General features: G+C 42.5%; 1 protein-coding gene and 1 non-coding gene across 2 annotated transcripts in view; both read left to right on the forward strand.

The window, feature by feature from the left end:
* The window catches only part of KDM3B (lysine demethylase 3B), a 97,794-nt gene that overhangs the window by 34,498 nt on the left and 46,073 nt on the right, over positions 1–17,223 (forward strand). The window contains exons 3-6 of the mRNA XM_066344757.1: positions 6,014–6,127; positions 9,271–9,376; positions 12,881–13,005; positions 14,815–14,889. Of these exons, the coding sequence (XP_066200854.1) occupies positions 6,014–6,127; positions 9,271–9,376; positions 12,881–13,005; positions 14,815–14,889 (420 nt within the window). The remainder of the gene's footprint in view (positions 1–6,013; positions 6,128–9,270; positions 9,377–12,880; positions 13,006–14,814; positions 14,890–17,223) is intronic.
* On the forward strand, positions 3,001–3,107 carry LOC136377771 (U6 spliceosomal RNA). Its single transcript, XR_010746403.1, has one exon. It is a non-coding gene; the product is annotated as a U6 spliceosomal RNA (small nuclear RNA).

Genomic DNA, 17,223 nt, shown 5'->3' on the forward strand with positions numbered 1-17,223 from the left:
GAGAAGTAACAGGGACAGACAGACAGGAAAGGAGAGAGATGAGAAGCATCAACTCATAGTTGCGGCACGTAGTTGTTCATTGATTGCTTTCTCATGTGTGCCTTGATTGGGGGGCTCTAGCCAAGCCAGTGACCCCTTACTCAAGTCATGACTTTTGGGCTCAAGCCAGCAAACATGGTCATATCTATGGTCCCACTTTCAAGCTGGGGACTCCTTGCTCAAGCCGGTGACCTTAGGGTTTCAAACCTGGGACGTCAGCATCCCAGACCAGCGTTTTATTCACTGTGCCACTGCCTGGTCAGGCGAGTTCAGTTTTTTTTAGATTCCATGTATAAGTTTATGAGATCATACAGTATTGTCTTTCTCTCTCCGATTTCTTTCTTTTTTTCTCTGATTTTTTCACTTAGCATAATGTCCTCAAGTTTCGTTCATGTTTTTGCAAACAGCAGGATTTTCTTTATATGACTCAATAATATTCATGTGTACACACACACTCCACCAGTTTTTTTTGTTTTTTTTTTGTTTTTTGATATTTTCCGAAGTGAGAAGCTGGGGGGGGGGGGTTGTAGCAGACAGACTCCCGCATGTACCCAACCATGATCCACCTGGCATGCCCACTAGGGGGGGGATGCTCGACCCATCTGGGGAGTTGCTCCACTGCAACTGAGCCATTCTAGTGCCTGAGGTGGAAGCCGTAGAGCTGTCCTAAGTGCCTGGGCCAACTTTGCTCCAATGGAGCCTTGGCTGTGGGAGGGAAAGACAGAAATAGAGAGGAAAGAGAGGGGGTAGGGTGGAGAAGCAGATGGGCGCTTCTCCTGTGTGCCCTGGCCGGGAATTGAACCCAGGACTTCTACATGCCAGCCGACGCTCTACATTGAGCCAACCGTCTAGGGCCACACCACATTTTATTTATCCATTCATGTTACTGGACACTTGGGTTGTTTCCGTGTCTTGCCTATTGTAAATAAGTTGTGAATATGGAGTACAAATATCTTTTTGCGATAGTGATTTAATTTCTTTCATATGTTTACCCAGAAGTGGGATTGCTGTATCATATGGTAGTTTTATATAAAAAAATTTTTTAAGACTTTATTTATTGATTTTAGAGTGAGGAGAGAGGAGGAGAGAGCAAGCAAGGTAGGGAGGGCAGAGGAACTGGAAGCATCAACTCATAGTTGCTTCTCGTATGTGCTTTGACTAGGCAAGACCAGGGTTCCAAACCAGTGATCGGGTCAATGCTTTATCCACTGCGCCACCACAGGTCAGGCTTTATTTTTAAATGTTTGAGAAACCTTCATACTGTTTTCCATAGTATCTGTACCAGTTTACATTCCCACCAACAGTGCCTAAGGGTTTCCTCTTCTCCATCTTTTCTAGCACTAGTTATCTTTTGTCCTTTTTTAGAAAAATTATTAATATTAGGGGCAGGGAGAGATATCGATTTGTTGTTCCACTATTTATGCATTCCTATGGTGATTCCTGTGTGTGCCCTGATTGAGGATTGACCCCACAACCTTGGCATATCAGGACAATACATTAACCAACCGACCTACCTTTATTTTTTTTAGAGCTCTATCCCCTTTTTTATCTCACAGAGACAGAGAGTCAGAGACAGGGACAGATAGGGACAAACAGGAAGGGCAAGAGATGAGAAGCATCAGTTCTTCATTGCAGTTCCTTACTTGTTCAGTGATTGCTTTCTCATATGTTCCTTGATGGAGGGGGGCTACAACAGAGCGAGTGACCCCTTCCTCAAGCCAGCGACCTTGGGTTCAAGCCAGCAACCATGGGGTCATGTCTATGATCCCACACTCACCACACTCAAGCTGGTGAGCCTCCACTTAAGCCAATGAGCCTGCACTCAAGCCAGTGAGCCCTCACTCAAGCTGGCAACCTCGGGGTTTCGCACCTAGGTCCTCCATGTCCCAATCTGATGTTCTATCCACTGCGCCACTGCCTGGTCAGGCCACAGCTCTTTTATCTTTTTTTTTTTTCCCCTGAAGTAATAAACAGGGAGGCAGAGAGATGGACTCCCACATGTGCTCTACCTGAATCCACCTGGCATGCCCACCAGGGGGCCATACTCCACCCATTTGGGGTTTTGCTTCTTTGCAACTGGAGCCATTCTAGAGGCGGAGCCCATGGAGCAATCCTCAGTGCCCAGGGACATCTCACTCCAATCAAGCCCTGGGTGCAGAAGGGGAAAGAGAAGGGAGAAAGGGAGGAATGGAGAAGCAGATGGTCACTTCTCCTGTGTGCCCTGACCAGGAATCATACGAGGACATCTGACTGGGACATCCACGTGCTGGCTGACGCTCTACTACTGAGCCTACCATCCAAGGCCTTTCCTATTTTTTTATAATTGCCTTTTAATTTTTTGATCATTTCTTGTGCTTGTGCAGAAGCTTTTTTAATTTTTATTTATTTATTCATTTTAGAGAGGAGAGGGAGAGATAGAGAGAGAGAGGAGAGACAGAGAGAGAGAAGGGAGAGAGGAGCTGGAAGCATCAACTCCCATATGTGCCTTGACCAGGCAAGCCCAGGGTTTCGAACTGGCAACCTCAGCACTTCCAGGTCGATGCTTTATCCACTGCGCCACCACAGGTCAGGCCTGTGCAGAAGCTTTTTTAGTTTGTTGTAGTTTCACTTGTTTATTTTTACTTTTCTTGTTTGTGCTCTAAGTAATTTTTTTAACTGCATTTATTTCTTGTTTAGATTATTGGTTTTTAGAGAAGAGAAAGAAGGGTGGGGTAGAAAGCATCAACTGGTAGTTGCTTCTCATATATGCCTTGACTGGGCAAACGTAGGGTTTCAAACCTGTGACCTCAGCGTTTCAGGTTGATGCTTTATCCACTGTGCCACCTAGGACAGGCTTAAAGTTTTTTTTTTAATTATTAAATTTTGGTTTCTTAAGTCAGACAAAATATAGTACTATATATAATATTTAATTCTGAGAATATCCATTTGTTTGTGTCTATCCTTTTTTAGCAAAGCGTTGGAGTGCTCGCTTCGGCAGCACATATACTAAAATTGGAACGATACAGAGAAGATTAGCATGGCCCCTGTGCAAGGATGACACGCAAATTTGTGAAGTGTTCTATATTAAAAAAAAAGTGGGCCCTGGCCGGTTGGCTCAGCGGTAGAGCGTCGGCCTGGCGTGTGGGGGACCCGGGTTCGATTCCCGGCCAGGGCACATAGGAGAAGCGCCCATTTGCTTCTCCACCCCCCTCCCCCTCCTTCCTCTTTGTCTCTCTCTTCCCCTCCCGCAGCCGAGGCTCCATTAGAGCAAAGATGGCCCGGGCGCTGGGGATGGCTCCTTGGCCTCTGCCCCAGGCGCTAGAGTGGCTCTGGTCGCGACAGAGCATCACCCCCTGGTGGGCAGAGCGTCGTGCTGGGTGGATCCCGGTTGGGCGCATGCGGGAGTCTGTCTGACTGTCTCTCCCCGTTTCCAGCTTCAGAAAAAATACAAAAAAAAAAAAAAAAAGTGTTGGCAAAAATGGTTACACATTAAAAATGCATAAATAAATGGAACAACAAACTGATGTTTCTCTCTCCCTGCTTTCCTCTCTTTCTAAAATTAATTTAAAAATTAGCCTGACCAGGTGGTGGCGCATTGGATATAGAGCGTCGGACTAGGATATGGAGGACCCAGGTTCGAGACCCCAAGGTCCCCAGCTTGAGCCCAAGGTCGCTGGCTCGAGCAAGGGGTCACTTGGTCTGCTGTAGCCCCCCAGTCAAGGCACATATGAGAAATCAATCAATGAACAACTAAGGAACCGCAACTAAGAATTGATGTTTCTCATCTCTCTCCTTGTTTGTCCCTATCTGTCCCTCTCTCTGCCACACAAACACAAAAAAATTAACTTAAAAATTAAATGTGTGTGTGTGTTTGTATGTGTGTGTGAGTGTGACAGAGAGAGGGACAGACTGACAGAAAGTGAGAGAGGTGAGAAGCATCAATTTTTCATTGCAGAACCTTTGTTGTTCATTGATTGCTTTCTTGTATGTGCCTTGACTAGGGGGCTACAGCAGAGCGAGTGACCTGTTGCTCAAGCCAGCGACCATGGGGTCATGTCTGTGATTCCACGCTCAAGCTGGATGAGCCTGCACTCAAGCCAGCTACCTCGGGGTTTAGAACCTGGGTCCTCTGTTTCCCAGTCCTATGCTCTACCACTGTGCCACCGCCTGGTCAGGCAAAAAAAATTAAACTTAAAAAAAAAAATCTAATTCTTCTGTGGCTAACTAAATTAAATAATATTCAAAACAAATATTTTTTTACCTGTTGATTATACAGTATCATCACTTGCTACACTGTCTTTTTTCATGTGTTTCTAAGGCCACTTTCCAACTTTTTATAAAAACCGCCCACTTTTGCAGTGCTGGTAGACCTGGTCCCTACCGCCCACTAGTGGGTGTTCCAGCTTTCATTATGGGCCAATCGCGGCGCTGTTTGGTTGCACGGTAGGGACCAGGTTGACCAGCGCTGCAAAAGTGGGCGGTTTTTATAAAAAGTTTGACGACCCCTGAAAGAAGCTCCAATGAATATGGGCCCTTGGGTGATTTTGTAGGCTATTTATTTACTTATTTTGACAGAGAGTCAGAGGGACAGATAGGGACAGACGGACCAGAAGGGAGAGAGATGAGAAGCATCAATTCTTCGTTGCGGCATCTTAGTTGTTTGTTGATTGCTTATTCATTGATTACTTTCTCATATGTGCCTTGTACTGGGGGCTTACAGCAGATCGAGTGACCCCTTGCTCAAGCCAGCAACCTTTGGCTCAAGCCAGCGACCTTTGGGCTCATGTCTGTGATCCCTCACTCAAGCCGGGGACCTCGGGGTTCGAACCTGGGTCCTCTATGCCCCAGTCCGGCGCTCTATCCACTGTGCCACCACCTGGTCAGGCTGTAGGCTATTTATTTATGAAACAGTAACATGAATTAACTCATGCACATTTATACCAGTGATGATGATGATTAATGTTAGTATTATTATTATTTTAGTTTTTATTTTGAGAGAGACAGGAAAGGAAAGAGAGAGGAGAGATGAGCAACATCAATTTGTAGTTGCTTCACTTTAATTGTTTATTGATTGCTTCCCATATGTGCCTTGAATGCCTTGATGGGGGGGGGGGGGGCGGTGGGGTCTTGAGACAAACCAATAACCTCTTACTCAAGCTAGTGGCCTTGGGCTTTGGAGCCAGCAACCTTTGGATCATGCTGATGATCCTACTCTCAAGTATTCCAATAATTATTTTTAAAACTTCACAAAGATTTAGGAGTTCTAGAGATGATAATGGTGTTACTCTTTTTTTTTTTTTTTTCAATTTTCCAAAGCTGGAAACAGGAGGCAGTCAGACAGACTCCCACATGCACCCGACCGGGATCCACCTGGCATGCCCACCAGGGGGCGATGCTTTGCCTCTCTGGGGCGTCGCTCTGTTGCGTCCAGAGCCATTCTAGTGCCTGAGGCAGAGGCCACAGAGCCATCCCCAGCGCCCGAGCCATCTTTGTTCCAATGGAGCCTTGCTGTGGGAGGGGAAGAGAGAGACAGAGAGGAAGGAGAGGGGGAGGGGTGGAGAAGCAAATGGGCGCCTCTCCTGTGTGCCCTGGCCGGGAATCAAACCCGGGACTCCTGCACGCCAGACCAATGCTCTACCGCTGAGCCAACCAGCCAGGGCCGGTGTTACTCTTTATTCTGGGAATTTAATGTTCTGTTAGCCCACTTGAAGCTAGGCAAAAAGTTTAGTCAGATCTGTGGAGAAAATGAGGAATTTCTCATTCTTTTTTTGTTAACTATAAATAAAAGGATTGAGTTGACTTTCTGCTCTAGTTTGCTTTTTATGATTATTTGAGGGGCACATGCTGGATTGGAAATGTTTTCAATGACTTATGCTTTATTTACTGGTGTGAAAGTTATATTAATAATGGATAGTTTCTCTGAAGTTAGTGATTTCGTTGAAGTGTTATTTTATTTTTCAAATGCTAATCAATTTCTTGTCATTGTACTTCACAGACTTTCACTCCCTTAGTAGATAAAATCGGTTTGGGTTCTGTGGTTCCAGTTGAATACCTTCTGGATCGAGAGCTTCGTTTCCTGTCAGATGCTAATGGATTGCATCTGTTCCAGGTACTTAACAGTTGGTCTAGTCCTAAGCTTTTTTCTCTCCTTGTTAATCCCTTTTTTTTTAATTTAGTGAGAGAAGGAAAGGCAGAGACAGATTCTCACATGCAACCCAACAGAAATCTACCCAGCACGCCCACTAGGGGGCATTGCTCTGCCCATCTGGGGTGTTGCTCCACTGCTCAGCAACTGAGCTCTTAGTGCTTAAAGAGAAGGCCATGGAACCATCCTCAGTGCTCAGGGCCAATTCGCTCCCATTGAGCCATGGCTGCAAGAGGGGGAGAGAGAGAGAGAAGTAAGGGGGGGGGGGTGGAGAAGCAGATGGGCACTTCTCCTGTGTGCCCTAACTAGGAATTGAACCAAGGACTTCCACATGCAGGCCAACACTCTACCACTGTGTCAACCAGCCAGGGCTTTAATTATTTTTTTTAATATCTTTTTTGGTTATAAATATGGTGTTTTCCTTTTTTATTTTAGCATTGAAACAAAGTACTTTCTCTTAGTAATTCCTTGTGCCTTTTAGTTTTTCTGCTCCCTTGAAAAGTTTATTTGGTAGCTGAGGCTTCTTTCTTCTACACCAGTGGTTCTCAAACTTTTTGAAGTCATGGTGCATTAAAAGTCCTACAAATAATTGTAGGCACACTGTATACAAGTTTCTGAGATATATGTTATAATAATTAAGTCAAATATTAAAGAAAAAATATAAAGTTCAAGCATGCTTTTATGGTAATTAAATGAAATAAATACGACAATTAAATTTATTCTGACATTAGAAAACATTTTTATGTTACATTTTTTGAGTTATGTTTTTTAGAATTCATAAAGAAGGGGTTAAAAAATTTTAAAAATGACAAAAAAGTTATCTTTTTATATATATATAGATACATTCTTAGTAAGATTTAGTAAATTCGGCAGGTCCTGGCACAAATGTGTTAAGTTTTTTCATTCTTATGTTTATGAGAAACATGAGCCTTATGTGTCCTAGTGATTTCTTCAATGTTTGGGCATATATGTATTTAAAAGGCAAACTCTCATTTCCTCATCAATACCTTGAAGAGTTCTTCTCTTTTTACTCTTAATTGTGTTGAGTGCAGAAAACCCCCACCATATATATCATCTTAACTTTATACCAAACAAAGGCTAGAAGAAACTTGCCTCCAGTCTTTCCGGGGAACATGGTGGGTAGTGTAAACAATCCAGCACCACAGCTTAACAGCCTTTTGCAACCTAATCAGGCAGGTGAGGTGGGGGGTTGGGCAGACTGTCAGCTTCCAGCCAATTCCCTACACCTCTGTCCCCCCAAAATCTAAACTCAAAAAACCCTTTTGGTATTTTGGTCCCCAACAGGCACATATTTCTCTGGAATACCATTTGGCACACCTGGAAATCTAGGGCGCACCAGTGCACCCTGGCACACAATTTGAGAACCACTGCTCTACACACTGCAGCCGCACCCTAAAACCACTTAACTCTTAATAGCAAAATTCTTTGGGTCTCCTGAGAAGAGGTAGCTTCCCAGAGGTGGGACTTCTGTAATTTGAGTTTGAAGGGGCCTATACTTTTGTCAGAGACAGGACAACTGGCAATTTGGGCTGATTCTGAGCAGCATTAACTATTGAAGAGCTGGCCCTGGCCAGCTTGCTCAGTGGATAGAGTGTTGGCCTGGCATGTGGATGTCCTGAGTTTGATTCCTGGTCAGGACACACATGAGAAGTGACCATCTGCTTCTCTTTCCCTCCCTCTCCCTCTTCTTTCTCTCACCCCGTCTTTTTGTCAGTGGCTTGATTGGTTTGAGCATCAGCCCCAGGTGCTAAGTATAGCTTGGTTGGTCCGAGCATCAGCCTAAGGTGCTGAGGATAACTTGATTGATTCGAGCATCAGCCCCAGATAGTGTTGCCAGGTGGATCCTGATCTGGTACATGCAGGAGTCTGTCTCTATCTCCCCTTCTCTCACTTAAAAAATAAAAAAATTGAAGACCTGAGATATATATCTTTAGTTACAAAGAAAAGGGATATGTAACAATTAAGAGGCTTCTTAGAGTTTTGCTGTCTTACCAAGGCAGTAAGAGGAGTATTTCCTAAGCAAAGATTTGTGATACATTCATGATGATTCCTTTGTTGATATGTTTTTCTCCATCATTAGATCTATTTTATGAACCTTGCTTTATTCTCTTTATAATATTAGTGATTATATGGGTAGGCACTTGGTAAATGTTGGATAAATATCAAAATAAGCCAAAATATTTATGTGAAATAAAATATTTTGTGGTCAAATAAGTATGAGAAATACTGACCTAAACTGATTTTTTCCTGTATGTCTTCTCAGAGCCTTTAATGTGCTATTATATGTAGGAAGGTACAGTATATACAGTGTGTCCGTAAAGTCCTGGTGCACTTTTGACCGGTCACAGGAAAGCAACAAAAGACGATAAAAATGTGAAATCTGCACCAAATAAAAGGAAAACCCTCCCAGTTTCAGTAGGATGATGTGGCAGCATGTGCGTATGCGCAGATGATGACGTAATACCATGAATACAGCGGAGCAGCCCACAGCCATGCAAGTCTATATGTGGACGGTACAGAGGAAAGTTTAGTGTGTTCTGTGGCTCACTAAATTCCAGTCTGTGACCAAAGTGCAATGTGAATATCGGCGCATTTATAACGAAGCACCACCACATAGGAATAACATTACTCAGTGGGATAAGCAGTTGAAGGAAACCGGCAGTTTGGTGGAGAAACCCCGTTCTGGTAGGCCATCAGTCAGTGATGAGTCTATAGAGGCTATATGGGATAGCTACATAAGGAGCCCAAAAAAATCTGTCGTGAGCCCACATCGAACTACACTGAATAGGTATGAAACTGGGAGAGTTTTCCTTTTATTTGGTGCAGATTTCACATTTCTATCATCTTTTGTTGCTTTCCTGTGACCGGTCAAAAGTGCACCATGACTTTACGGACACACTGTATTTCCTAAATGTAATTGATCTTAGCATCTTTATTTTTTTCAGAGACCTCAGGAGACTAGGGTTCTGTAGAACATTCTTTGACAAATGGTGATATAAAGTTCCTCAGGGTTATGATTTTTCTCATCTGTTAGATATTGTTGCTAGTCATTTTAACATTCAGTTGCTTTCTTTTATCTTTACCAGATGGGAACAGATAGCCAAAACCAGATTCTTTTGGAACATGCTGCACTGAGAGAAACAGTTAATGCTTTGATCAGTAACCAAAAGCTGCAGGAGATATTCAGTCGAGGTAAGAACAGGTAGTCTTCTGTCCCTAAATTCTGAATGAGGTGTATGGTCAATGTTGAAAGTGATAGAATGGGGAGGACACTATGCAATTCTAAAATATATATTTGTTTTGTTTTGTTTTGTATTTTTCTGAAGCTGGAAACGGGGAGGCAGTCAGACCCCCGCATGCGCCCGACCGGGATCCATCCGGCATGCCCACCAGGGGGCGATGTTCTGCCCATCCGGGGCATCGCTCTGTTGTGACCAGAGCCACACTAGCGCCTGGGGCAGAGGCCAAGGAGCCATCCCCAGCACCCGGGCCATCTTTTGCTCCGGCTGCGGGAGGGGAAGAGAGAGACAGAGAGGAAGGAGAGGGGGAGGGGTAGAGAAGCAGATGGGCGCCTCTCCTGTGTGCCCTGGCTGGGAATCGAACCCGGGACTTCTGCACGCCAGGCCTATGCTCTACCACTGAGCCAACCGGCCAGGGCGACACTATGCAATTCTAAATATTTGTGATTGCTTTCTCTTTGTGGGTAGAGTCAAGAGTATCTCCATTTGGCCTGACCTATGGTGGCGCAGTGGATAAAGCGTCGACCTGGAATGCTGAGGTTGCCAGTTCGAAACCCTGGGCTTGCCCGGTCAGGGCACATATGGGAGTTGAAGCTTCCTGCTCCTCCCCTCCTTCTCTCTCTCTCTCTCTCCCCTCTAAAATGGATAAATAAATAAAAATAAAAAAAATAAAAAAAAAGTATCTCCATTTAGCTGGATCTCTAGAGTTGATTAGAAAAATAGGATGTTGCTCAGGCCACTGTTTCCTCTTTTCATAATATACAGTTTTGTTGTGTTGTTTCTTCATTTTTTAAATATTTATTAAGGACTAACTTTATACCAGATACAATGTTAAGGTACTGAGCTAGAAAATCTCTATTCTTCTTGAGGTTACTGTCTATAAGAGTCTCAACATTGTTTTAGCACTAACAAATAATAACTTAGAGTGAAAGATATATTTATAAAGGAAGATGTTCTCAGACTCATTCACATTAAGAGCATGTTACTTTTTAAGAATGAAAACAAGAAAGAATTGCTACCTTTTCATGTTCAGATACAGATTTTGTTCAAGATTCTATACAAAGGGTAGACTATTGCTTTGTGTACGAAAATGGGGCCACTTATTAAACCTGATAAGCTCAGGGAAGGCCCACATGGCAGCCTTACAAATGCAGAGACCTAAAGTAACTGCATAGGATGGTCTGAAATTAAAACATCCTAACTAAAAGCAGTTCATGGCAGGTTTCCTAGGGAGATATTTTTCAATGTTTACCTTAACTGAGCCTGTCTATTGTCTTTTTATTTTTTCATCTACAATAACATACCTCATAACATACTTTTAAAATGTAAGAACAACATGCCTTCGAAATATAAAAGTAACCTTTACCAGACCCCTCAGTACACGTCACCACACTAAAGCAGAGCCTACAGATACTTTCATTGCTATTATTATCATGTTAATTGTTAACTATGTAAAAGAAGTGTGAGTCTGTACATTTTACTTTTTATCCAATCCCAAAGATTCTCCACACATCCACCCTTGCTTTCTCCTAACTCCCTAATCTATCACCAGTGGATTTTACCCTTTATATCAGCCTCACTGATTCTGATGTATAAAATAAGTGGTGAAACTGCCATTTTCTGGAGAATAATTTCAGTCTGTTGGGATTTTATTTACTGGAATTGTCAACAGTTTGACTCAAATAAACTCATAAAAATTTCACAGGTTTGGACGTTTCTTACATTGACAACATTATTTATCCTCCATGTCAGATACTCACCCTTCTTCCTTTCTGAACCTCATCATGATCATGATTTACAGTGAAATAGTGTCCTTGGTTCTCTTTTGTCAAACCAAATCTAAACAGGTACAGGTAGGAATAGGAATGCTGGCCTATTTAGGAAAGAAGAGTAACAGGATAAATTGATGTTTACTAATCAAGGAAAGGTAGGGAGAAAGAGTGTGAGAAAAAAATTGATAGGTAGAAGAAAATCAAGTGGACAGAATGAGAAGTGATGTGTATGAATATGAATAGAAAAATTAAGGAAGCTTAATTATAGCTCTGATATAATTTAAAATAAGTGATGATTTAATTATATAGTCTCAAACATATCAGATATGCAGGAGGAAAAAACTGTTCTTGGAGGGCCAGCTGAAATTGCAGGGTAACATTACCAGTTGATAAAGTAATATCTTTGAAACTGTGTTCCTGGGAAGATAGGTGCTATATTTGTTCAGAGTATTATTAGTGCAGAGGTTGGAAACATGAATTGAATTCTGCCTACTATTATTGAAAGTCAGATAGCAGAGTATAAATGGTTATTATCATTTATATGGTCAGTTAACAAAATACAAGGTTTCCTCGGGTTACAGGGCAATCTCGACATAACAATATTTCAAGGTTATGATGCTCACTACCATAAAAACTTTTAAAAATTGAGATGTGAGTGTTTTAGCTTATGCCATTAGGGTGGTACTTACAGACTACATGGGCAAACGATACAGTTTGGTTGCGCACAGTAGAATATGCAGTGTAGTGTACAGTACAGTATATTTATGTCCTTTTCCTTTTTCTATGGCTTAGTTGTGTTTTGTGTTCTAGGTTATGATTTTACAACTGTGTTAAGGATAGGTAAGTAATTTAGGCTAGGGTGTGTTTTGACTTACACCAAAATTTGGGTTACATTCCTATGACAGGAACGAAACTATGTTGTAACCTGAGGATCCCCTGTGGTACCTACTACTAGCCTTCCACTTTTTTTTTTTTCTGAAGCTGGAAACGGGGAGGCAGTCAGACAGACTCCCACTTGTGCCCGACCGGGATCCACCTGGCATGCCTACCAGGGGGGCGATGCTCTGCCCATCCGGGGCATCGCTCTGTTGCGACCAGAGCCACTCTAGCGCCTGAGGCAGAGGCCACAGAGCCATCCCCAGCGCCCGGCCATCTTTGCTCCAATGGAGCCTTGGCTTTGGGAGGGGAAGAGAGAGAGACAGAGAGGAAGGAAAGGGGGAGGGGTGGAGAAGCAGATGGGCGCTTCTCCTGTGTGCCCTGCCGGGAATCGAACCCGTGACTTCCGCACGCCAGGCCAACGCTCTACCAGTGAGCCAACCGGCCAGGGCCCACTTTTTTATATATGTGTCAGATCTGAGTACATTTTTATACTACCTGTAGCTTCCTTTCACTTCCCTGTATTCTAGAATGGGAAGATTGAGATAAGGTGGAATCAGAGGGCTAGGAGAGTCTAAGAAATCTTTAAATAAACAGAATTTATAAAGGTCACTAGGGAAAACTATTTATGTTTTGTTTTTAAATTGCTTGAGTATAGTAAATCTGAAATTGCTCATTTATTTAATTCAATACAGGAAGACTGAAAGTGCCAGATATTTACGCCATGTAGTTTTTCTTCTGCTTTTAGAAACAATAATGAAATAATAGCTTAGCTAAAAATATTTGCTACTGATTGATCTCTCCTTTAGGTCCCTATAGTGTTCAAGGTCACAGGGTCAAAGTATACCAGCCAGAGGGGGAAGAAAGTTGGCTCTATGGTGTTGTAAGCCATCAAGATACCATTACTCGTCTTATGGAGGTGTCCATAACTGAGGTGAGTCTTTGTGTTACTTCATCAAAAGGTCCATCAATCCCCTTACACAGGAGGTATAGAGAAAGGGAACACTTCATATATAAGAAGTTCCATGTCTGGCTCTATTGCTTAATGACTATGTGATTAGTGAAAGGCTATTCAGCTTTCTTTTTTTTTTTTTTTTTTTTTTTTTTTGCATTTTTCTGAAGCTGGAAACGGGGAGAGGGGGAGAGACAGTCAGACAGACTCCCGCATGCGCCCGACAGGGATCCACCCGGCACGCCCACCCGGGGCAGACGCTCTGCCCACCAGGGGGAGACCAGAGCCACTCTAGCGCCTGGGGCAGAGGCCAAGGAGCCATCCCCAGCGCCCGGGCCATCTTTGCTCCAATGGAGCCTCGCTTTGGGAGGGGAAGAGAGAGACAGAGAGGAAGGAGAGGGGGAGGGGTGGAGAAGCAGATGGGTGCCTCTCCTTTGTGCCCTGACCAGGAATCAAACCCGGGACTTCTGCACGCCAGGCTGACGCTCTACCACTGAGCCAACCGGCCAGGGCCTGTTCAGCTTTCTTAACCTCATTGTTCTCATATGTAAATTAGAGTTAATTAGATAACCCTCCCTACTCCCCACTGATCTCACAGCACTTTTGGGAAGTGAGATATGCATTTGAAAGTGCTTTGAAATCTGTAATACAATATATCATATAAATGTGCAGTGGTATTATCATTTTATCATATCAAAGTTAACAGTAGTTAAAAATATGGTTAGCATTTGCTTTTGTAATACTTATTCCACTGTCCCTTAGATACTGGAAAAATTGTTTCTAATTGAAGTAAATAGAAAAAAAAACATAGCATCCAGAGAGCTACCTGGAGAATTGTGTGGGAAAAACACTAGTGAGTGTTTTGAAGCAAACATTTGTACTTATATCTTGGAATTGGTTTCAGACTAGCCCTTAGCAGTCACATGTAATATAAGCATAATTGATTTTATTTATTTATTTGAGGTTTTAAAAAATATATTAAATTAATTAATCTTCATTTTAAAATTTCAAACAATATAGCTACCACTTACCCTAGGCTTATATCACTTTATATCACTGCCCACAACGGTAATCACCATTAACAGTTCGCTATATATTACATATTCTTCTGTAATTTACCTTTTTTACTTAATTGTAAGTTATCACTTTTCTGCGTAAATATATTTAGAAATCTGTCTTGTCCTTTTAAAAACAGATGTGTACTGTTCTAGTGGATAAATGTATCATGACTAACTTAATCTTAAAATTGATGGACATTTAAATCATTGCCAGTGTTATCAATAATACAAATAATGCTGCAGTGAATATCCTTGAACATCTATCATTGTACACTGTTTCACATTACTTATTGGGATAAATTCCTATATGTGGAATTTCTAGGTCAAAAGATATGCACATTAAATCTGATGTCAAGTTGGCTGCTCCCAAAAGTGCTTAATCTTTAATAGTAACTGGTGCTTTTAATGATTATTGGTTCTGAAGGTTTTTGGGTTTTGTAATGTACAGAATAGGAAGGTTTTAGAGATGCAGAATTTAAAATCAACATTCCTAAAAGAGACCTAAATATTTGAATACTTACCATAGTTCAGACCCTGTTTCAGATATTGTTTTCTAGTAGTGACTAAGATAGCACAGATCTCTGCTTTGGTAGAGCTTTTATTCGACTGTTGGAATAGAAATACAAAGATAATTACACAGATTAGAAAAGTACATAATTGTCTCTATGGTGGACAAGGTATTAAATCTTTTCCCCTCTTTTTCATATTATCTGTTATTCTGCTCCTACTGTAGAGTGGTGAGATCAAGTCTGTGGATCCCAGACTGATTCATGTGATGCTGATGGATAGTTCAACGTCTCAGAGCGAGGTACAGTAATGGATTGAGTCTCTGAGCAGACTCATGAGCTTGCATTATGTTGTTAGGTAGATTCCTTATGTGTATTATCCATGGATACCTTTTGGATTTCAATCCTGGCCACTATACATTTCTTGCTGTTTTTTGGTCTTGCCTAGTTAAGGAAGGATAGTCTCAAGAAAGAGACCTAGTCTGAGCAAATCTTTTTAATCATGGCTATGTTGCCTAGGCATATTTTTCTTTTCTTTTAATTTTTTTATTTATTGATTTTAGAGAGGAGAGATGGGGGGGAGGAGCAGGAAGCATCAACTCCCATATGTGCCTTGACCAGACAAGTGCAGGGTTTCAAACCGGCGACCTCAGTATTCCAGCTCGACGTTTTATCCACTGCGCCACCACAGGTCAGGCCCACCTAGGCATTTTAAATTTATAGCCTATTTCTTCTTACATTCTTTCCGGACAAATATATTTAAAAGATACAGTAGACAGTTAAAGCTATAATAAGAAGTAATATTCATGACCTACCCAGTAATAAGAAATGGAGGAGAAGCTACATCCTCTTCTTCTTCCCATTAGGTGGTAAGTCAGCTTCAAGGGAGTCTGAAATTCCATATACCAAGAAGATCAAATAAAACATGTGCCTAGTTCAGTGCTCAGCATACATTGGATTACTTGTATAATTATTGTGAACCAGTCTAACTCTTGGTTCATTCAAAATTATCTTAACCCCAAAAATATACAATATAAATCAGTGCCTGAACCAATCAAGAAATCCTGTGTGGCCTGACCAGGCGGTGGCGCAATGGATAGAGCGTCGGATTGGGATGCTGAGGACCCAGGTTCGAGACACCAAGGTTGCCAGCTTGAGCACGGGCTCATCTGGTTTGAGCAAAGCTCACCAGCTTGGATCCAAGGTCACTGGCTCGAGCAAGGGGTCACTCAGTCAGCTGTAGCCCCCGGATCAAGGCACATATGAGAAAGCAATCAATGAACAACGAAGGTGCTGCAACGAAGAATTGATGTTTCTCATCTCTCTCCCTTCCTGTCTGTCTGTCTGTATGTCTGTCTCTCTGACTCTCTCACCAAAAAAGAAAAAGAAAGAAAGAAAAAAGAAATTCTGTGTGAATTTCCTTCAGTAGAACATTGACTGGGATGGCCTGTTGTCCATTTATTGCTTACAGTCTCTTAGCACTTCTCTCTTGGCCACTGTTGCTAAGTATACAGTTCTTCTTCATCTTCTTTATCTCGTCATTCTTGAATTCATAAAACAAAATGAGGGTAGGAAAAGAAGAATCATGGGTAGGTATAGAATAAGTCTTTTGACTGTGTTTACATGGCTGAAAACACTAGTTACTTTGATGGTATGTTGGGCCCATTTTTTAAAAATCTTTCTTATTTCATTTATTTCTTTATTCATTTATTAAGTGCCAGGTACTTTGAAGCTGGCCAGATACAGCTGGAGAAAACTGGTCTCACTCAGTGTCTTAGGGTATCTGTTTGCATGTGAGTAGCTTATTGTAAGTAGGACATACTTGTATATCTAATTTGTTGCTCAGGGAGGTTGCTGTGAGCCATATTCTGCAAATTGTTCAGATGAGTCAGAGGTGAGATTGATCTGTGGTTTTTAGCAATGGATGTCGATCCTTTCATTTTCAGTCATGCCGTAATTGAACTATCTTCTTAGTTGCAAAGCATAATTATTATTGATAGTTCCACCAAATTTTACAGTAACCCTTCTTAGAGACCCATGGTCCCCTCCTCTTGAATGAGTGAGCAAGAAAGGAGAGATTTCACTGATCATATTTCTGTAGTTTACAACAATAAAAACTGGGTGGTTGTAGATATTGAAGAAGGACTAAAAAAAGTTTTCAAAGGATCCAATGAGCCCTGGCCGGTTGGCTCAGCGGTAGAGCGTCGGCCTGGCGTGCGGGAGACCCGGGTTCGATTTCCGGCCAGGGCACATAGGAGAAGCGCCATTTGCTTCTCCACCCCCACCCCCTCCTTCCTCTCTGTCTCTCTCTTCCCCTCCCGCAGCCAAGGCTCCATTGGAGCAAAGATGGCCCGGGCGCTGGGGATGGCTCCTTGGCCTCTGCCCCAGGCGCTAGAGTGGCTCTGGTCGCAGCAGAGCGACACCCCGGAGGGGCAGAGCATCGCCCCCTGGTGGGCAAGGCGTCGCCCCTGGTGGGCGTGCCGGGTGGATCCCCGTCAGGTGCATGCGGGAGTCTGTCTGACTGTCTGTCTCTCCCGTTTCCAGCTTCAGAAAAAAATACAAAAAAAAAAAACCAACAACAACAACAAAAAAGGATCCAATGAAAATAATTCCTAGCAAACAGAAACAATTCTTAA

This window comes from Saccopteryx leptura, chromosome 6 (genome assembly GCF_036850995.1).
Source record: "Saccopteryx leptura isolate mSacLep1 chromosome 6, mSacLep1_pri_phased_curated, whole genome shotgun sequence".
Lineage (NCBI taxonomy): Eukaryota > Metazoa > Chordata > Mammalia > Chiroptera > Emballonuridae > Saccopteryx > Saccopteryx leptura.